Source organism: Danio rerio, chromosome 16 (assembly GCF_052040795.2).
Source record: "Danio rerio strain M-AB ecotype USA chromosome 16, GRCz13ab, whole genome shotgun sequence".
In the NCBI taxonomy this organism is placed as follows: Eukaryota; Metazoa; Chordata; class Actinopteri; order Cypriniformes; family Danionidae; genus Danio; species Danio rerio.
The window spans coordinates 16,949,454-16,972,977 of NC_141036.1; the positions used below are offsets into that span (position 1 = coordinate 16,949,454).

The 23,524-nt window shown below is 42.5% G+C and overlaps 1 protein-coding gene across 1 annotated transcript in view; it reads right to left on the bottom strand.

Annotated features, from left to right (window-relative positions):
* Positions 1 to 23,313, bottom strand: part of si:ch211-257p13.3 — a 46,408-nt gene extending 23,095 nt beyond the window's left edge. Inside the window, exons 1-6 of the mRNA XM_087286756.1 lie at positions 23,193 to 23,313; positions 22,896 to 23,085; positions 22,313 to 22,409; positions 22,037 to 22,200; positions 18,696 to 18,948; positions 809 to 981 (exon numbers count right to left, since the gene is read on the bottom strand). Of these exons, the coding sequence (XP_087142882.1) occupies positions 809 to 981; positions 18,696 to 18,948; positions 22,037 to 22,200; positions 22,313 to 22,409; positions 22,896 to 23,003 (795 nt within the window). The 5' untranslated portion in view covers positions 23,004 to 23,085; positions 23,193 to 23,313. The remainder of the gene's footprint in view (positions 1 to 808; positions 982 to 18,695; positions 18,949 to 22,036; positions 22,201 to 22,312; positions 22,410 to 22,895; positions 23,086 to 23,192) is intronic.
* Between the last annotated feature and the right edge of the window lie 211 nt (positions 23,314 to 23,524).

Consider the following 23,524-nt stretch of genomic DNA (forward strand, 5'->3'; position numbering starts at 1 on the left):
AGTTTAGTGTCCCCTTTACTATACTGGGGCATTAGGACTCACAAAGACCACAGGTTGAGCGCCCCCTGCTGGCCTCACTAAAACCACTTCTAACAGCAACCTAGTTTTCCCATGTGGTCTTTCATCCAGGTACTGGCCAGGCTCAGCCCTGTTTACCTTCAGTCAGTAACCGGTCTTGGGCTGCAGGATGAAATGTCTGTGTACTCATATAATGTATTTTTGGCTTTTCACAGAGATATTCAGACTTTGGTCCAGGGTTAGACATGGATATTTCATTGGCATTGATTACAATATTTATATAATTTGAAAAAAAAAAAGTATATATATAATTTATTTATTTACTTTTATTTATAAAAATTCTAAAGTCTTGTAAGAATCCCCAGATTTCCCAGATAAATATAACTTCTATAAAGGGTTAAAGTTAAAGTTCACCCATTAATGAAAATCTTTAAAATGATTTCTATTTATTATAAGTTTCTTTCTTCTAAAGAATGTTGAAAACTGGAAGCCTTTGACATTGTAGTCAATAAAAAAATACTATGGATGTCAAAAGCTATCAGCTTTAAAATCATTTTTCAAAATGTTTTATTTTGTGTTTAACAGAAATAATTAAAACAACAGCTAATAAGGAATCTTTTAGGAATCCAGAATGCTTTGGATATCATTGTCAAGAAACAAAATGATGAAACTGAACATGCTGAAAGTCAGTGGATTAGTGATCACACATGCACTGAGTTTAATGAGCAGATGAATGATTGTTCTCAGTAATTGATTGTGTAGAGGGAAAGTGTAGGTCAACACTCAGCACCTGCTGCTGGAAGGCCTGTACTTTAGTGTGTCGATCTTGTTCTCTCTGCTCGAGCTGGGAATGAAGCGAGCGCAGTTCTCCTCTCAGCTGACTTTTCTCTCCCTGCAGTCCGCAGAGAGACTGAACCAGCTTATGCAGGCCAACCGGAGACACTGCAGGACGCATGCAGTCAACTACACACACACACACACACATCAAGAACATTTAGTGTGGATAAGCTGAACTTTAGTTAGCAGCAGTTGTTTAATTAGACTTTATTTTAGCATTTAATCTATCTTACTAAAATATAAATGCTAAAAGATGACTGTCCAGAAATGTCAGTTGCTGCATTAACAAAATATTCTGCCTCTCAATTAGTCATTTTGTGCTATAAATAAAATCAGCTGGACCAAGTGAACAGTTTGAGATATCAAAACACATTGACAAAAAATAGCTAAAGAAAACACAATTGGGTCGTTGCGGTGGGTAGGGCTGTCGCCTCACAGCAAGAAGGTTGCTGGTTCGAGTCATGGCTGGGTCAGTTGGCATTTCTGTGTGGAGTTTGCAAGTTCTCTCTGTGTTCGGGTGCTCCGGTTTCCCCTACAAGTCCAAAGACATGCGATAGGTGAACTGAGTAAGCTAAATTGGCCGTAGTGCATGTGTGTGGATAAGTGTGTATGGGTATTTCCCAGTGATTGCAGCTGGAAGAGTTCTGCTGTGTAAAACATATGGGGATAAGTTGGCGGTTCATTCCGCTGTGGCGACCCTGGATTAATAAAGGGACTAAGCCGAAAAGAAAAGAAATGAATAAACGAAATAAAATATGATAATAGGAGTCAGAAAATTACACTGTTGTTATGTTTGAATGATACTTTAGTGTGAATTCAGGTCTCAATGGCAAAACATGTCCCAGCTGACCTGAATTCACCCTACATTAAATAGATAAACATGGAATGTTCATACTAACTTTAAAGAACTGATAATAGGTAAACAGGTACTCTAAAGGCAGCACTGTAAACAAATCTTGCTGCCTTTTTGTTGTTGTTGAATCATATTAACTTTTCATGTCAACTTAATTTAAACTAAACATAAAATATTAAGTTAAACATTGTGTAACTTAAATAAATGTTGAAACCTGATTAACTTGTTGAAATAATAATGTTCAAACAACATAAACATATTTGGTGTCTTAATTTTTTTGTCATTCAGTTTTTACAGTGTAATTTTTTACAAAGTGAAAGCCAGTTTGAATAAAAGTATCTACCAAAATGCATCAAAAAGTTACAAATGAACTACTGAATGGTTACATCAACAAAAGTATTACAAGTAAACAGAAAATAGCGATAGTTACATAAAAATGAGTAAATTAATATGTTACATTTTTATACATTTAATTGTTATTTGCTAATATAATAGTTATTGATGACACCTATTGATAAACGTTCGAGGTTACTAAAGTAACCCTTCGTTCCCCGAGGAGGGGAACGGAAGCACTATAAGTGGATTTGATTGTAAAATCCACGCATTGGGAGGTTCGGTTCAGAAGCTACTCGTCTGAAAGAGTATTGAACGGGCCAATTAAGAATGAATTGGCAGCGCAAGCCTGCGCAGGTGAGCGGCATAAGCAATCAACTGAGTATATAAGCTCACCTGGCGCCAGCAGACGCTATCCTTTTTAAGCTGAAGAGACTTTCAACAGCTAAGGGACAGTCATTATGGCGACGGAGTATAGTGCTTCCGTTCCCCTCCTCGGGGAACGAAGGGTTACTTTAGTAACCTCGAACGTTCCCCTTCGGGGGGAACTTCAGCACTATAAGTGGATTTGATTGTAAAATCCACGCATTGGGAGCCCATTGAAAACGCCATAATGACTGCACCTTACCAACACCCCCGATGAGGAGATAGTCAAGCAAGCGTGACGCACCCACATCATGGGGGGCGCGGTCCTCCAACGTGTCCCTGGCCCTAATTTATCCTACTTCAACAGAAGTTTTACGGATTTATATATATTTTTTGGGAAGTCGTGAGCATCTAGATAATTCTAGGAAAATACGACAGTACGTTGGGAAGCGTGCAATCCCGATAGGGAGGACGCTGCGGAGGCCATCCGTTACCCAAGGGGGGATAGATGGCAGAATTTACATATGGACTAGCCCTAAAAAGGGGGAGTACGCATAGCAAAAGAGTGGTTAGCGGGGAGGGAAGACACGGGTCCGCCCAGGGGGGGGACTTAACCGTGGCGGAATAAGCATATGGGATCGCCTAGTGGGGATCACGCATAGCAGGCACCTTTACCCAAAACGCGGGCTGACCAGCGGGCAGACCTACAACGTAGTGGGCCAGCAAGTGACTCCTCCGCTGAGTCAGTGCTGGGGGCCACGGAGGAATCTGCAGGGCTCACCTGACGGGGAACTTTACTGACAGATAAAAAGGCGCACGTATCTCCGTGTTAGGGAAAATGGCGCAGCAAGCGTGTTTCAACACCCTACCGAATTGTTTCCTCAATCACCAAGGGTTACCTAATACCCTTGAGGAAACCGGCTCCACTCGCAGATTGTAAAACCTTGCAAAAGTGTTGGGTGTCACCCAGCCCGCAGCTCTACAGATGTCTGTTAGAGGGGACGCGGCTCATCTCAGCTCTGATAGTGAAAGAAAGGCATCCACAATCTAGTGGGAACTTATTTCGGTACGGCACTTCCCTGCTGCCGACCGCTATAACAGACGAAGAGCTGCTCAGATGATCTAAACTCTGAGTGCGGTCCGGATAATACGCAAAACGCGAACTGGACAATAAGAAGGGCTGGGTCTGCCTCCTCCGAGGGCAGCGCTTGCAGGCTCACTACCTCGTATTAAAACGGAGTGGTAGGAACCTTGGGCACATATCGCGGGCGGGGTCTCAGGACGTGAGAGAAGCCAGCCCAATTACAGGCACGAGTCACTGACCGAAAAATGCCTCCGGGTCCCCGACCCTCTAATCGATATCAACGCGACCAGCAGAGCTGTCTTCAGGGACAGAAAGATACTGAGTCGAGGATCGAAGGGATCTGACGCGGCTTGTGTAGCGAGGGCGAGATCCTAAGAGGGCATGAGAGGGGGCGGGGTGGATTAATTCGCTTAACACCCCTGAGGAACCGGATGATGAGGTTATGCGTTTCCACGGTGCTGCCAGCCACCGCGTTATGAGAGCGGAGATGGCAGCCACGTAACCTTGAGTGTGGAGGGCGACAGCCTGCTCTCCAACTTCTCTCGGCGTAAAGAAAGCACAACGCTGATCTGGCAAATTACGGGGGTCTTCTCAGCGAGAGACACACCATTCAGTGAATAGACTCCACGTCACGGCATAGGCGCGCTCGGGGAGGGGGCTCTAGCCCGAGTGACGGTATTAGCCACCGCAATCGGAGGCTACCTAAGTCTTCCTCGCGTCTAAAAATCTCTTCAAAGATCGGCGAGGGTGCCAGGTGGTGCCCTGTCCCTGAGAGAGTAGGTGCTCTTCTCGAAGGGACTGCCAGGGGAGGGCTATCGCGAGGGAGAGCTCTGACATCCAGGTCCGGTTGAGCCAGAGGGGCGCAACCAGCAACCTGTTCCTCGTCCTCCCTGACCTTGCACAGTAACTGCGCGAGCAGGCTCACTGGGGGAAACGCGTATTTACGCGTGCCCCGAGGCCAGCTGTAAACCAGTGCATCCGTGCCGAGAGCACTCGGTCAGGGAAAGAACAACTGGCAATGAGCGATCTCGGGGGAAGCAACAGATCGATCTGGGCTTCCCCGAATCGCGCCCATATCAGCTGAACAGACTCGGGGTGGAGTCTCCATTCTCCAGGACGCAAGGCTGCCGTGAGAGCGCATCGGCTGCACGGTTGAGCTTGCCTGAATATGAATGGCGTGCAGCGATTTCAGCCGCGGATGACTCCAGAGGAGCAGACGGCGGGCGAGCTGAGACATGCGGCGAGAGCGCATACCCCCTATACGGCTGATATACGCCACCGCCGCCGTACTGTCCGTCCTGACCAGCACGTGTTGCCGCTCCAGCACCGGAAAAAAAACGGTGGAGAGCGAGGAACACTGCCAACAGCTCCAGGCGATATGCCAATGCAACTGGGTACCTTTCCACAGGTCCGCAGCCGCATGCCCGCAACGCACAGCCCCCCAGCCCGTGTTGGAAGTGTCTGCTGAAACAACAACAAGACTGGACGCCTGTTCTAGAGACACCCAGGCCTGTAGGAACGAGGGGTCGCTCCAAGGGCTGAGGGCGCGGCGACACAGCGCAGTAACAGAGACTCGGTGTGCGCGCGCTTGCCATGCGCGTCTGGGGACTCGATCGTGAAGCCAGTGCTGAAGTGGCCTCATATAGAATAATCCGAGCGGCATGAAGCGGCTGCGGATGCCATATGCCCCAGGAGCCTCTGAAATAGTTTCAGTGGGACCACTATTTTACTGTCGAGCTCTCTCAGACAGTACAGCATCAGCTGAGCGCGCTCTCCGGAGAGGCGCGCTGCCATGGTGACCGAGTCCAGCTCCAGCCCGAGAGAAGAGATCCTCTGCACGGGGGCGAGTTTGCTCTTTTCTCGGTTGACCTGAAACCCCCACAGGTGGAAGTGCCAGAGCACTTTGTCTCTGTGCATAATCAACTGCTCCGAGAGAGGGCAAAAATCAGCCAGTCGTAAAGAAATTGAGTATGCAGATGCCCGTGAGCCGAAGGGGCGCTGAGGCACCCTCCGCGGGCTTGGTGAGGACCCGCGGAGACAGAGAGAGCCCGAAGGGGAGGGCTTTGTATTGCCAAGCTCGACCTTCAAACGCAAACCGCAGAAACTGACGGTGGCGAGGAAGAGTGGAGACATGGAAATACGCGTCCATCAGGTCTAATGCTGCAGACCAACCCAGAGGACGAACGCACCGGAGGATGCGCTTCTGCGTGAGCATTCTGAACGGCAGCTTGTGCAGACAGCGGTTCAAAACGCGCAGATCTAGGATTGGCCGTGACCCACCGCTCTTTTTGGGCACGATGAAGCGTGGGCTGTAAAACCCGCTCTCCATCTCGGCTGGAGGGAGCGGCTCGATTGCATCCTTCGCCAGGAGGACAGCAATCTCCTCTCGCAAGACAGGGGCGGACAGGGGGCTGACCCTGGTGAATACACACCCGTGACTTGGGGGGCCGTTTCGCGAACTGAATCGCATAGCCGAGTCTGATTGTGCGTATGAGCCACCGCGAAGAGCTGGCCCGCGCTAACCAGGCAGGCAGAGCTCTCGCTAATGGACTCATCGCTACAATCGCTGACGTACCAGCAGTGGGGCAGCGCGGAGTGGGTGTGCTGATCCGGGAAGCTCGCGGGTCCCACGGAAAAGCTGGAGGTGAGATATTTGCTCTCACTCCAAACCCGAGCTCCGGAGGGGAGGCTCGAGGGGTGGGAGAAAGGAGACCGTCCTCCCAGCGCTCGTGAGCCACTGGCGAAACGCACCGAATCTGCAAGCTAGAAAGCATAGCGTCCCAGACTGGCAGATTTCGGGCTGTCACATCTGAGGAAGTGAAAAGTGCCCTTTCATAATGTTTTCATGGCAGTAAAAAGTGCCGTTGGAAATGGGGCCCCGCCCTCCAGCGGGGAAAGAGCAAGTTCCCTCTTCTCCAGATGGCCTGTCCCAGGGGCGCTTCGCGGTCCGTTGCCGGACTTAGCGGCGTTCTGGGCAGGGGGGCTGCCTGCTTCCGAGGTGCCCGACGCGCTCGCTTCGCCAGAGGCGTGTGCGGGGGCGGAGCAACTCTCGTAGGCGGGCGCCTTCGGCGAGGAGCAGGTATGAATGGCACGGCGGGCGGAGCGGGCTACGGACCGCCGATAAGACATCACCCACCAACTGCTCTCTCACCGCCTTGAATTCCTGGGTGAATTCACAGACAGTGTCGCCGAACCTGGCTGGGGATATGGGGAAGTCAAGAAAGCGGACTTTGTCGACTTTGCGCATATCAGCCAGGGGTGGCGCTCCTGGATCACTAATGTGGACATCGTCCTCCCCAACGCACACGCAGCGGACTCAGTAGTCCGAAGAGCTAAGTCGGCGGCGGTGCGAAGCTCGTAAGCCTGGGTTGGACCCACCCTCGTGCAGCTCGGCCAGCGCCTGCGCTTGGTAGTGCTGGTAGGTGGCTATCGCATGCAAGGCGGAAGCAGCCTGGCCCGCAGCTATGTAAGCTCTAGCTCCGAGGGAGGTAGATAACTTACAGGCTTTGGATGGGAGACGAGGCGGACCCCGCCAAGAAGAGGCGCCGCGCGGATTTACCGCCATCGCGCACTCAACCTGAGGAATCGCCACATACCCCCTGGCTGTTTCACCGTCAAGAGTGGTTAGGGTGGAGGAACACGCAGCACGAGCAGAAAAAAGTGCTTTACAAGACCGCGTGAGCCTACTGTGCACCTCCGGGAAGAAGGGAACGCCCCTCTAGTCGGTCCGGCCGCGGAGCTGGGGGATAAACCATCTCCAACCCACGGCCGAAGCAGCCCGGGAAAGCACGGCTAACATGTCCGTTTCAGGATCCGTAGTGACAGCGCTCACCAGCCCGAAGGGGGCGAGCGGGTCTGGATCATCATCGGACAATGAAAGCCCACCCTCCGATGCCGCGGTGGACATCTGGTCTCCGGTGTCATCGGGCGTAAGGGCTACCATCTGTTAGACGGATCGCTTCCCCCGCCCGAAGCTTGGATAGAGCGCTTAGAGGAGCGGGAGGTCCGCGGGCCCGTGGGCGACGGATTATCTCTCGCTGAAACCCTCAGATCTGCCCGATTGCCCGCTGCAGAGCAGGGGACAACTGGGGTGGTTCACCCTTTTGCAAAGGCTAACCGCGATCTTGCGCAACAGTCATGGCATCGCAATGACGACATGAACTGCCCGCGAGCAGCGCATTAACATGCTGGACCCCCAGACATGCAACGCAGTGCCCGCGCCCATCATCCGAGGACAGGAAACCATCCAGAAACGCACAGTCGGAGCGCCGTCCTGATAAGGACGTGCTGCACGACTGTGTTGCTCTTTCTGTGAAGTTTGCAACTTTATACGCACCGCTCTGGAGGACCGGACCCAAAGAACGCCAGGCAAGGGAGAAACCCAGCTCGACCGTCTGCCACTGCGTGTACACACTCTGGACCGGGAGAATGCTCTCGTTCGCTCAGAATCGCTGGTCACAGCAGGAGGAACCCTCATCGACTCGATCAGAAAGTCTCTGAAGCGAAAAGGATAGCGTCTGCTGGCGCCAGGTGAGCTTATATACTCAGTTGATTGCTTATGCCGCTCACCTGCGCAGGCTTGCGCTGCCAATTCATTCTTAATTGGCCCGTTCAATACTCTTTCAGACGAGTAGCTTCTGAACCGAACCTCCCAATGCGTGGATTTTACAATCAAATCCACTTATAGTGCTGAAGTTCCCCCCGAAGGGGAACTGCAGATATTCATTCATTCATTTTCTTGTCGCCTTAGTCCCTTTATTAATCCGGGGTCGCCACAGCGGAATGAACCGCCAACTTATCCAGCAAGTTTTTACGCAGCGGATGCCCTTCCAGCCGCAACCCATCTCTGGGAAACATCATTCATACACACACTCATACACTATGGACAATTTAGCCTACCCAATTCACCTGTACTGCATGTCTTTTGGACTGTGGGGAAAACCGGAGCACCCAGAGGAAACCCACTCGAACGCAGGGAGAACATGCAAACTCCACACAGAAACGCCAACTGAGCCAAGGCTTGAACCAGCGACCCAGCGACCTTCTTGCTTTGAGGCGACAGCATTACCTACTGCGCCACTGCTTCGCCCCACTGCAGATATTCATTTAATTTATTTTAACACCTGCTTCCTGAATTTCAATTTCTGTTGATGTCTGTTAGGTCACACTTTATTTTGATGGTCCGTTTGTTAAATTTAAGTTACATTGCATCTCCATGTCAACTAATTCTCATTAGATTATAAGTATACTGTTAGGTTGGGGTTAGTGTAAGTTATAATGTACTTGAAAAGTTTCAGTTAAATGTCTGTTTAGCAGCAGTATCAATATAGATTAGGCAGACAGTCTTCTAATACTCAAATGGAGCATCAAAATAAAGTGTTACCATCTGTTATAATGTGCATGTTATTTTTAAAATGATAGTTAAGTTAGATCACCTTTATTAACAGCAACACAAAAAAAAAAAGCTTTTAAAATCTCAACTGTATTAAATCGAGGGAAAACTGGCTACATTGTCCATTCTTGAGGAAAGATCACCAAATTTGCCAGTTTCTCAAACTGCTCAAGATCAGTGTGCAGAATTTCAATATAATTACAAACATAACTCATCAGATTCATTTGCATTTATTTCATAGTGTTGCACTCTTTTTTATTTCTCATATTAAAGCTCTATTAACAGCCTCTAAACCAGCATTCCTCCATTTCAAGACTTTAAAAGAACTCACGACTCAAGCTCTGAACTCAAACACCCAGGCAATGTGCCTGGCAGCTAAACTGCTCTGCAACATTTTATTTAGATTCCCATCATTAATTATTGATATGCCGAGTCAGAGATGCTGTCTTTTCCTGTGCCGTACACTAATTATTGAGGCAGGCGCTTTCAGATCTGCTCCATCAATCTCTAAGGGGGAGCGAGGGGATTGCTGGGATGGATGAATGGAAACTTGCTCACGGGGACGCCACAGGAAACGTGATGTGGAACAAACGTGAGGAAGAAACAGGCCCAAATGCAAAAAAAAATAAATATAAAATAAAAATATGAAAAATCGTGACAGCTTTCTGTCATATCTGACTAATATTCATGGGGAAATACATAATTCATTTCTTTTTGGCTTAATCCCTTTATTAATCAGGGGTCGCCACAGTTGAATGAACCACCAACTTATCCAGCATATGTTTTACGCAGCGGATGCCCTTCCTGCTGCAACCCATCACCGGGAAACATCTATACACACTCATTCCCACACACTACAGCCAGTTTAGCTTCCCCAATTCACCTAAAGCCCATGTCTTTGGACTTGTGGGGGAAACCGGAGCACCCGGAGAAAACCCACATAAACATAGGGAAAACATACAAACTCCACACAGAAATGCCATTTGACCCAGCCAAGGCTCGAACCAGCGACCTTCTTGCTTTGGGGTAATCCTGTTACCTACTGCGTCACTGCATCGCCCATGGGGAAAGAATTTTCAGCAAATAAACTTAACTGAGAACCAGTATTCTAGCAGTGCAACTGTTTGGTCCCTGCACACTTCTTAATTATCTTACATGTGTAAAGATGATTTGAACGCTTTAAATGATTGGATTACTATTTCCAGGTCCAAGAATCCGCTCATTTAAATTGAGAAAACTCAATAGTCATTTATGTCCACTGATTAGTCCTCTCACACTTTAAAGCAAACCTTGAAAACAAATCACGATGTGAACTACAGTCTCTGGACTTGTTGCATCCCGGAACCAATATTTAAAGGTGCCATTCAGTGCATCCGAAAAGTATTTATAGCGCTTCACTTGTCCACTTTTTTATGTTACAGCCTTAAATTCAAAATGGGTTACATTCATTTATTTCCTCAGAATTGTACACACAATACCCCATAATGAAAATGTGAAAAAAAGATTTTTTGAAATTGCTGCAAATTTATAAAAAAAAAAACAACAACAACAACAACAAAATCCTGAAAAATCACATGTACAGAAGTATTCACAGCCATGAAGCTCTAAATTGAGCTCAGTTACATTCTGTTTTCACTGATCATTCTTGAGATGTTACAGCAGCTTAATTGGAGTTCACCTGTGGTAAATTCAGTTGATTGGACATGATTTGAAAAGGCATACACCTGTCTATATAAGGTCCCAGGGTTGACAACGCATGCCAAAGCACAAACCAAGCTTGAAGACAAAGGAATTGTCTGTAGACCTCTGAGAAAGGATTGTCTCGAGGTACAAGGCTGGGGAAGGTTACAGAAACAGTTCTACTGCTCTGAAAGTTCCAGTGAGCACAGTGGCCTCCATCAACCGTAGGTGGAAGATGATTAGAACAACCAGGACTTTTCCTAGAGCTGGCCGGCCATTTAAGCCGAGTGATTGGGGAGAAAGTCCTTAGTCAGGGAGTTGATCAATAACCCGATGGTCACTCTGTCTGAGCTCCAGCGTCCTTCTGAGGAGAGAGGAGAACCTTACAGAAGGACAACCATCTGTGCAGCAATCCACCAATCAGACCTGTATGGTAGAGTGGTCAGTCAGAAGCCACTCCCCACCGAGAACTTGCCAAAAGGCATCTCAAGGACTCTCAGACCATAAGAAACAAAATTCTCTGGTCTGATGAGACTGAAATTGAACTCTTTGAAGTGAATGCCAGGCGTTATGTTTAGAGAAAACTAGGCACCGCTCATCACCAGACTAATACCATACCTACAGTGAAGCATGGTGGTGGCAGCATCACGCTGTGGCGATGTTTTTCAGCAGCAGGAACTGGAAGACTTGTCAGGATAGAGAGAAAGATGATTGCAGCAAATGTACAGAGACATCCTGAATGAAAATCTGCTTCAGAGTTCTCTTGACCTCAGACTGGGGCGACGGTTCATCTTTCAGCAGAACAATGACCCAAAGCACATTGGTAAAATATCAATGGAGTGGCTTCACAACAACTTGGTGAATGTCCTTGAGTGGCCCAGCCAGAGCCCAGACCTAAATCTTATTGAAAATATCTGGAGAGATCTGAAAATAGCTGTACGTCGTTGCTTCTCACCCAACCTGAGTTTGAGAGGTACTGCAAAGAGAAATGGGCAAAAATCCCCAATGACAGGTGTGCCAAGCTTGTGGTATCATATTCAAAAAGACTTGAGGCTGTAATTGCTGCCAAAGGTGCCTCAATAAAGTACTGAGCAAAGACTGTGAATACTTATGTACATGTGATTTTTCAGCTTTTTTTATTTGTAATAAATTTGCCACATTTTTAATATATCTATTTTCAAATTGTCATCATGGGCCATTGTGTGTAGAATTGGAAGAAATAAATTATTTGAATCTATTTTGGAATAAGGCTGTAATATAAAAATAAAACATGGAAAACGTGAAGCGCTACGAATACTTCCCCAATGCATGGTACCTATGCGTAGCTGAATAATAACAAATTAAGTACATGGCAATGACATATCATGTGCCTCAAATACCGTCCCAGTGAAAAACACCAATCAAGGTAAAAAACAGGCCAACACAGAATTATAAAGATGCATGGCCCAGGCTGCGTTTGATTGGCCACAATGTTTTCTAATGAAATTACCACAAAGATCATTTCCAATCCCCCTGGAACAGTTCTGATACTAGCAGGCTCACACGGCTGTCAGCCGATCAGATTTGAAAACCAGAAAGATTTTTTTATAAATAAGACTGTAAATGTTAATATAGCTTCTTGTGAAGATAAAAACAATATTATACTATAATATATAATAAAGTTATACATCAACATTCTTTTACTTGATAATGTAAATGATGTGTGGGGGTAAAGGTAACCGCTTATTTGTTGCATTCATTGTAGATTCAGAGTTTTTAGCTGGTGTGATGCGAGCTGAACGTTCACCCCAAAACCATCAATGCATCAAACCATGGTGCACGTGACGCTGAGCGCTGCTTGTAAGTGCACTTGCATTTGTAAGAGAAGCAGCTCGCACAATGTTTTATTCATCTCTGAGAGCCACAGAGAACAAGCCAAGTCCTGTAGGCATGTGCCTGCCGAGCAGACGGATATTTTTATATCTCAGGATCAACAAGCGCATGTCATTTAGCCATCTGATCCTCTGATTAACATGTATTTCAGTTAGCTGATGTATAAATGTTCATTTCAGGAGACATGTGAGTGTCACGAGGGTAAATGTTTTCGAATAACTGTCTGTCTGTCTGTTTGTCTGTCTGTCTATCTATCAAGCCTGAGAGGTAGCTCTTTTTAGAATTTGAATTTATTACATGGGATAGCCCCTTGAGATGAACCATCTCATTTTTTAGGGGGTCCCTAAAAAGTACATAAACCAAACAGAGTACAACATATCATAGCAAACATACAGCTAACAAAACAAACTAGCAGCACACTTCACCTGAAACTCTCCCCACAGTCTAAAGCCTAAGCAAACAAAACCATATAATCAACAGAACAAACAATTTGATACTGAAATAAATATTCAGCATTTAAAGTGGAACCAAAATGAATAACATTTACGAGGTGTTTCCAAAAAAGCAGATAAATTAGTCCTGAAAAGACCAAATGTCTTAACTGATCTAAAAGAAGAGGGGAGATTATTCCAGTCAAAAGAAGCTTTTTATTGAAAGGACCTACAGTACAGCCACTTTCTGTTGTAATTCTTAAAACAAAAAAGTAATTTTCTTGCATATGCTGAAAAGAATAAATGGAACAAAAAACTGCTTTAAATAAAAAGGGAAACTAAAACAAAAACATTTAAAAAGGAAATAATAACAATGATATGTTCTGTGGAACTTAGGTTGAAGCAAACCAAGAGACTTGTATAATATACAATGATGGGTTCTACACGGACATCTTAAAACAAACCTACATAAAGAGTTGAAGACAGTGTTTAAAGGTCTTAAATAAATGGCAGATTTATTGTTATAAATAATATCAGCATAATCAATAATATACAAAATTAATTGAGAAATCAAATATTTTCTCATTTCTGAAAAGAAAAACAATGAATAGAATGATAAAGAGAGCACCGATATGACTTTTTAATTATAAAATCAATATGACATTTAAAGGACAATTCAGTATTGAGCCAAAGATCTAGATATTTAAATTCTTGTTAGCAAATCAATAAAGTATGTTAGAAACTTGTTAAGTCATACTATCATCATATTACTAATCATAAATACTGATTTATTTGAATATCTTAACCACTTCTTCTACAGTATCTTCTTTCTGTTGTATGTATTTGTCGGACTTTTTATTAATTCATTTCTTTAATTTTCGGCTTATTCCCTTTATTAATCTGGGGTCACCACAGCGGAATGAACTGCTACCTTATCCAGAATACGTTTTACACAGCAGATGCCCTTCCAGCTGCAACCCATCACTGAGAAACATCCATGCACAGGCTAGCCAATCACACTCATACACTATGGACAATTTAGCCTACCCAATTCACGCATAACACTTGTCTTTGGACTTGTGGGGAAAGCCGGAGCACACGGAGCAAACCCACTCAAACACGAGGAGAACATGCAAACATCACACAGAAATGCCAACTGGCCCAGCTGGGGCTCAAAACAGCAACCTTCTTGCTGTGAGGCGATTGTTAACCATTAATTAAAACGTAAATTTTTAATTTCAAGCTTTTCAAACTACTTTGTATCCAAACTTCCATCAACTTTAAGCTCTATACAGTCTAGCTTTTGAAAACTTCTTTAAACATTCAGGTCAGGTTTTCTGAAGTCAGTCTATATAAATAACATTAGACACTTTACCAATGCCTAATTATTTTTAGGAGGAATCTTCAAATCATGAAATAGACTTGTATCTACTTGCCCCCTTTCAAGTTACAGCTGAGGATAATTGCTAGTGAAGGGTTCGTAATTATACACAATGTGAATGCTACTGCAGAGAAAATGACTGCAGAAAGATGGCTGATTCAAACCCAAATGCTTGAGAACATTATGCAACACTTCACAGTTCTTTTAGTCCTGCAAAACTTGCTGTAGGATGGCTTGACTTGACTAATCAGTATGCAAAGAACAGCGTGAATGCTTACATATTGCTGCAATACACAATAAAGCGCCTTCATTTCCCTTTGCCTTGATAAATATAGTAGTCTAAGTCATAACGATGACATAATAGATCCTAATAGAAGCAAGCGTGAAAGTCCTGTCCTGAAAAACTAATCTTTAATGGGCTACAAGCAGATTGTATGAGAATGTACCAATATGACTATACAAATTCGTACAAAATACCCTTTCACATCAAAAGGAAAGTATAAAACTATACAAACTATGAAGTATAATCACTTCCAGTTCATATAAATGGCAGTTTTGTGTCCTCATTGAAGTAAATGTTTAAAATCAGTCAATCATTCACAATCATTTAGCTTTGACAGCTTTTAAAAGATAAACAGCAAGAATAGTCCATATGTTATTGGGATTGATTGATTTTAAATGATTACTTCAATGAGGACTGATGTCAGACACAAAACTGCCATTTAGATAAACCGTAATGGAGCCATCACAGACCTCTTGTAAAACACCTTTGAGCTTAATATAGCGCAGTAAATCCTGAAGGCAGAATCATGTGCGTCCACTGCACTACAAAGCCAAGTACATAACATTGAATTACTCCAGGAGACGTGCACTTTTAACCCACATGTTGTCTAATAGGGAGTCTGCTTGACAGTTGAGTAACAGTTGAAAGGGGAACACCTGCTAATGTCTGACGAGAAACAGATCGCCAGACAGTCCAGATGCTCTCTGCAGCTCTGAGGTCACTGACAGACACACTTTCTAAAACCATCAGTCTGCTATTTTTAGCCACTATTTCCCAGTGTTCTCATTAAATTTTAAGCTGTCCACGTGAGATAAAGTGGTACCCATGTCTAACGCAAAACTACTCAAACAAGAAATTACAGTATGTTCTCGAACCCTGCATTTCAGCCCGAGCCCGTCAAAGCATGACTTTTTATGCCCCTAGGGCCGAGCTTCAGGGGCAATTTTCACGTCATAGCTAGCACACAAATCGGGCCTTGGGCCTTTTTTAGAAAAATAGTTAGATCTATGAGATGAGATCTAATGCAATCTAATGTGTGTGGTCCGGAAGTGCCAGTGATGCCTTGCGCTAAGAGATTTCCAGCCACGTGCAATGAAGAACATAAAGAGAAAAATTTCCAATGGCAAACTTAAAACTGAAAAATCGCTAGAGAAAAGGCTAACATTTCTGATCAACTTTTCAAATAGTGACAACTTTAATTGATGAGCCAGCTGGTTATACACAATGCACAACATGTAAGTTGAGTAAAGTCACTGTGGACCATATACTGCTTGGATATCGTTGTATTGGTTTTCAAAAAACATTAAACAAACAAACAATATGCTTCTATTTTACCTCTTTAATATGCAAGAACAGTCTCCACGATATGTCTGTTGGTTTCAACTCAAAATACTCATCAGATTATTTATTATACAATGCAGAATATACCCATTTTGGAGTCTAAAGACAGTATGCTTGTTTTTGTAGCCGGTACCTTTAAGTGCAAATGAGCTGGTTTGGACTTCAAAACCGGTTTGTTTTAAACTTTCCAAACTTATTTTTGAGGTGCAGCTGATCACAGAGAGTTGGAACAGATATTTTAATCCCAGTTTCTTTGCAAAATTTTGTTCTGTGGACATGTATATACGTTCCTACAGAGACATGTTAATATGTGCCTGTTAATCAATTTGTTGGTTGGGGAAACCCGCACTACATTATGTGGGCATCAAAATCACTGGGATTTGGATCTAATTTAACGTCAGGAATTTTTCGGTAACACTTTACAATAACAGTACATAAATAATGATGTATTAATATGTAAACTAAACATTACTTTATTATGAATTAATGACGAGTTAAGGTATGCACTAATCATGAATTATCTTTAACTACAACATAAGTCACATGAGTTCATGTGTAAATAACGACTACCTTAATTACTTGTTAGTACATGTTGTTAATAAATGTATTAATTAACATTTAAGTTTAAGCTAAATGTAACCAACATGAACTCATGAGCTGTTAATGTATATTTATGTCATGACTTTACTTGGAGGGGCACATTACTATTAATTCATCCTTAACTACTCATGAAGTCCTGTTTATGTTTATGTTGACAGAACACTTTTCTATTGTTATTTAGTGTACACTCACTTGTTGGACGTGCATCAGGAGTTCATGAGTAGTTAAGAATGGGTTATTGATGATGTGCCCCTCCAAGTAAAGTCACAACATAATTACACATTAACATATCATGAGTTCATCATGGTTAAACTAGGCATAAACTAATGTGGTAATTAATACATTAATTAACAAACAATCAAGTACTAACAAATAATTAAGGTAGCCTTTATTCACACATGAACTCATGTGAATCATGTTATAGTTAAAGTTAATTCAAGATTAGTGGATACCTTAACTCATCATTAATTCATTATAAACTAATGTTTAGTTTACATTAATACATCACTATTTATATACTGTCATTTTAAAGTGTTACCAATTTTTCAAAAACACTTGAAGAGTTCAGATGCAAAAACCTTTAAATTTATCAGGCCTCTTTTCTTGTAAATGAGCGTTTTCTCTCAGGCTCCTCTGATAAGGTACAAAAGTTTTATTTTATATGTAATGATAAAGTTATTAGTTATTAAATAAAATACCTTTAAAAAAATTTCACTTTAGACAATTCTTTGTTTTTTAGCAAGGTAAATTTTCGTTTGCGTCAAAACCAGCTAAACCATTGTCTGCTTTTTATGTAAAACCCTCTAAATCCACCTACTGAGACAAGACAGTGTAATTAGTTGAAAATGAAGATGCCACTAAAAATGATTTTACCAAACATAAAACACATACACAAACCACCTGATATTTAAAATACATAACTCTGTCAAGTAAGTGGGGGTTCATTCCGTTGTGCACCAATTAGCTATGTTTCCATCCAAAAATGCGAATGAACTTTATGGGCAAAACTGGATTATCGCATAAAAGTTGTGCAAATGAAGCATCGTTTCCATCCAACGAGTCAAAGCGACCAAAATCGTCACTTCCTGATTAACTGGCGCCAAATATCAACAGTAAAAACTGCCTTTGCTGCAGTAGGAGAAGCTGCATCAATCTTTTCTAAATGAATGCGCCTCAGAAGACAATCCTGACATGCATTGAGCGTGCAGTGGCGTTTGAAGGTGTCAGACGCGGAGCACAGGCGCTCTTGATTCTGGAGGTCATTAATAATATAGCAACATTAATACTGAAATGGTAACGTGCTTTATAATGACCAAAACAACATTTCAGATGTTTTATAATGTGCTCAGCCAGACGTTTTGTCCATTCATACACATTTTAAGCATCACATGATCTCTTTTAACAAAATCACATGACCTTTTTTAATATACTGGAGTTTGTGTGGTAAAAGTGTTTCCATTGCAGTTTATGCACATCTTTTCTTATCGAATAAAAAGTTTATCCTACCCAGTTAGGCGCATAAGATTTTATGCGCATTTTCAAAATTTATGCGTATCATGGCGTTTCCATCAACTGTTTTTTTTTATGCGCATCTGCAAAATGCTCATAAAATAGGTGGATGGAAACATAGCTAATGACAACATATGATTCGATTTGCGCCTTCTGATCAGTTCTAAGGATGTAACGGCTTTTGCTGTCAAAGGCAAGTGGCATTTAGTGGCTTTTGCCAACAAACTGTTATTTCTGAATGCGTTGATGCTGCGATTTGAAGCAAATCTATTTGTTGATGGTGTAGTACGTGCCTAAAGCATTCACTCAGTGTCATTAGCTTATTTTTGGCAGAAGTGGCGTTTAGCGGGTTTTGCATCTGAACTCTTCACGTGTGTTTATATCACTCCAATATGATAGTGGACACACTATACCTACACATAGTTCAGTCCAAGCAGCTTCCAAAATTAAATTTTGCATCATGAGTGCCCTTTAATGGCAAATAAATTTTGTACCACCAAAGTTAAGGTCAAGAAAAAGACTAACGGTTTTGTTATTCATTATTCACGTTGTTTTTCATGCCACAATTATAGTGACTATAATGAACACCCACTTCAAGTGTTACCAATGATTATCAAAGGACATAAAGCGACATCTAAAATGAAACTCATCGATACACATAGATTAAATCTTCACAATGGGATTTAGTTATTTATGGATGTTCAAAAGGTCTCACCTTCAGATTCGGGTGATGGGCTCTGTTGCTGAGCGAGGACTTCCTCCAGGCTGTTGATCACACTGTTTTTGTCTCGAAGACGCTGGCGGTAGGAGGCACGCAGGGCCTTCATCTTTCTCCGGTGCTGTGCTCGGTGTCTGCGCAGCTGCAGACGGTACTGATCCGCCTGCTGCTGCAGCTGTTGCAGGTGCGAATACTGCTCCAGGAAGCTCAGGAGGTGTGACATCACAGACAGCAATGGAGACTCAGACACCTGCAAAATACATTCGATATATTACAAATGTAGGAGAAAAAAAAAGGAAATCTAAAATGTCCAACTGGATAACTAATCATTTTTTAAATCTCAGGTTGTCAGGTTGTTACTTTAAAAAAGTAACCCTTATTACTGGTTTTGTGGTCCCACGTCACATTTGTAGTAGACAAGTGTGAAATAGTTTATTTAATTCACCTTTACCACATGTCTGTGGACTGTGGAGGAAACCAGAGCACCCAGAAGAAACCCACGTGAACATGGCAAGAACATGCAAACTCCACACAGAATTGCCAACTGACCCAGCCGAGACTCGAACCAGCGGCCCTTATGCTGTGAGGCGACAGTGCTGACCACTGAGCCAATGTTTCACCCAGCAAGGCATATTCTCAATAAAAAAATTAAGTTTTGATATAATTAAAGAAGTAAATGACATTCAAATTTGACATTAAAAAAAAATCTAGCATTTTGACCGAGAGCTAAAAATGCTGCAATTTAAGAAAACATTTGTAATTAATTTTAAAAAGATCTTCATCAGTTTGACAGCATATGTGCTGCAAATCCTCACAATGCAAACATATTTTTAAAAAACACACTGCATTTTCCACAACACAAACAAATGAATAAGATGCGCTGCATTTTTTTACAAAACACAAAAAGAACGGAACTCAACAGAAATGTTGTGTTTGATAGCACACATGCTGCAAATTATCGCAACACAAGCACATTTTTAAAAAATGTGCTGCATTTTCACACAACGCAAACAATTGACAAAAACATGCTGCATTTTCTCACAACACAAAAAGGAACGGACCACAATGGAAATATTTCAAGGGGACCCAAAAATGTGATGGATGCCAATGTGCCGTGACAATTGTTCAGTGAAGTTGAAAGTGATCTTTAAAAGGTGAGTTTTTTGTCTGATTATTTTAATACCCTGATTCCAGGAAAAAAAAAAAAAAATGCAGCACGTTTTCATCAAATGTTTGCGTTGTTTAAAATTGCAGTACATTAAGCCCTTTCAGCCACAGTACAAAATATTAAATAAAATGTACTGTATTTATGGGTAATAAATTTATGCAACATAATTATCTTATTACCGGAAATCTGAATCAAAATATAGTTGAAAAAAAAAGGAAAGAAACGATAGCAAAGGGAAAGCTGTGTCTTTTTGCAACTGTGCTTGGCTGCATGTATGCTCGCTCCGGAAAGTTCAGGCCAGCATAAATATTTAACAATATTTAAATATTTGAAACTAATATTTAAGTACTGAAAATGTTTGAAAGTGATGCAAAAACTCATGTTTTGATTTAATCTAATTTTAATATCAATGGTTCTGATAGATCAGTGCAGTAATGAAGTGTTCATCCTAACTGCCAAGTTTTTAGATAAGACAACAAATCATCATTCATTTTCTTGTCGGCTAAGTCCCTTTATTAATCCGGGGTTGCCACAGCGGAATGAACCGCCAACTTATCTAGTAAGTTTTTAAGCACCGGATGCCCTTCCAGCTGTAACCCATCTCTGGGAAACATCCACACACACATTCACACAAACACTCATACAATATGGATAATTTACCCTACCCAATTAACCTGTACTGCATGTCTTTGGACTGTGAGGAAAACCGGAGCACCCGGAGGAAACCCACGCGAACGCAGGGAAAACATGCAAACTCCACACAAAAACGCCAACTGAGCCAAGGCTCGATCCAGCAACCTTCTTGCTGTGAGGGGACAGCACTAGATACTGCGCCACTGCTTCACCCACAACAAATCATATAAACCATATCAAAATTTTGGTACAAGGCTACAAGCTCCAGTTCTAAATGTTCATTAGGTTGTACTCCAGTGTAAGTAGCAACTACATTAACATCCTCTTCCAGACTCATTTTAATGCATAAAAAATTTAATATGTCTACTGTATATTTAATATATCTGCTGTGGCTAAGGTCTAATGAGGTTCTTAAAAGTCTGACTTTGGTTCATCCTTTATAACGAGTCTACATCTATTTTATCCAGATTTACTTCAAAAAATCAAATAAAATACTTACTTTTTGAAGGATTTTTGAAAAGTTTTGTTTTATTTTAAGTCCAAATATTTAAAAATCACTGGGCAGCACGGTGGCGCAGTGCAGAGCACAATCGGCTCACAGCAAGAAGGTCGCTGGTTCGAGCCCCAGCTGGGTCATTTGACATTTCTGTGTGGAGTTTACATGTTCACCCCGTGTTTGCGTAGGTTTCCTCCAGGTGCTCCGGTTTCCCCCAGTCCAAAAACATGTTGTATAAGTAAATTAGGTAAGCTTAATTGTCTTTAGTGTATGAGTGTGAACGAGTGTATATGGATGTTTCCCAGTGATGGGTTGCAGCTTGAGGGACATCCGCTGCGTAAAACATTTGCTGGATTAGTTGGCGGTTCATTCCGCTTAGGCAACCCCAGATTAATAAAGGGACTAAGCCGAAAAGAAAATGATGGAATGAATGTATGTATTTAAAAAAGGCATAGTTTACCCAAAATTCTGTCATTATTTACTCACCCGTTACTTGTTTCAAACCCGCCTGACCAACACAGAATAAGATACTTTAAGGAAAGCTGGAAACCTGTAACTATTCATTTTAACAGTATTTGTTTTTCCTAGTATGGATGTCAGTGGTTACATGTTTTTTTACTCGGATAGTTTATCCAATAATAAACTTTTTAATCTAAGTAAAAAAAAAAAAAGCAAAACAACAGGAATCAAATAAAATTATTGCCTTGTTTCCAGAAAAACAAGTCAAAGTTAGGTCAGTTTTTCATTAAAACAAGCAAAATAATCCGCCACTATTTTTCCTCCTGAGATTTAGATATTTGGACTAGAAACAAGAAAAAGCCTCTCTTTTTGCAGCAGCGTTTGAAAATAGCACATCGTGCACCTATCAAAACTGCAAAGATAGGAGGTAACCTTCAAAACTCTAAAACGCAAAAGCTCAAAGTTAAAAATGCACAGAGCTCCTGATTTTTTGTTTTTGTTCAAATTTCACAAACTACCACTTCACCAAACCCCCACCACCATCAGACATATAGCAAATGTGAATGTACTTTAGGTCTTCACCTTTTCACTTGGTTCTGCAGGGGAAGTAGTGACTCTTCGCTTTTCCGCCTCTTGCTTGAATGACAGAAAAGCTGTTAATGGTGTTTTAGCAGGTAATCCATGACCTTCGTCGAACTCCTCCTCTTCATCACTAACAGACGTCCCATCACTATCACTGCTGCTGCCTACAATTAAAAAGCAAGTTTAAACTGTACAGTATATGAAAATTATGCAAAGCATTTTGCTTTTAAAATCATCATGTAAGAGAATAACATTACTGAATTTAAACATTCTTACTTGAATCAGCCAGTCTTGCAAACCCCCTTTTGCCCAACCTGGGTGTGTGGCTACCCTTCCCCTTGCTCACTGTTTCCATGGAAACATGGCCAGGCTCCTGTCAGTTATATAGGGTGATGAATGTGATTATTGGAAGGTGTTAAAAGCACCAGTGAGGACATGTGATACGTGACTGTGCATGCATGCATATTCCAGTCGTCATCTGAATGAAAACATTCTTGTTTATATGTTGACTATAATATTCTTACATAAAAATATATGTATATTTATCATAGTCAACAATATGTATAATAATATTATAGTCAACATACAAACAAGAGTGGTTTCATTCAGATGATGACTGGTTTATGCATATATGTGCATCATATTTTTAGCAATAATTATTTTAAATAATTAATAGAAAATATTATTAATTTTAAAACATGTAAATATAAAATTTTTAAATATAACATTTTTCTTTATCTCGCCTTTTTTTTCTCCTCGCAGTTTTGGCACAAGATCTGTTTGCATGCATTGTAAGCAGAAAACAGGCAATGCATATATTAGCACATCCATCGGCGTGTGTCACTGCGGCCACACATACCTCAGGGGATTCTCCAGACGCCCCCTCGAGCGCTGCCTCCTCCTCCTCCTCTTCTTTTTTGAAGACAGTGTAAAAGATGTAGACCAGCAGAGAATAGAAGACATACATCTTTCCTTATGTGCGGATGTTCCAATCACAGTGGCTGGAATTACACGCTTTGGCTTCACAGCATCCCTCTGCTCTTCTCACTCTGAAACACGATCAGACAAGTGTTATTAAACCCCTACTCCAGATGCAAATCCAGCACGGATTCCCATTGTTGTCATGCTCCACAAAACGATGCTATTCCAGCCTTACCATCCGAGGTTGATCCTGCAGTCTCCGCATTCTGCTTTTTCAGCTCTACATGGTGATGCCGCAGGAGTGTTTGTGTCTGTTTGCCAGTGTTCTGAAGGTTTGGATGGCAACACCAGCTCCTGATTCTGCACATCTGTCCAACCTGCTATTCCTAGCTTTCCTTTCCCCTCCTCCTTCTTTTTCTCCTCCTCCTCCTTCTCTCCTAATATCATCTCTCTCCTCCCCCTTTCTCTCTCTCTCTGCTGTGCACTGCAGTGGTGGTGAGGTGAAACTGAAGGTGGTTGATAAAAGAGGAAGAACAGGAAGTCAGATGCTCGACTAACACTCTGATA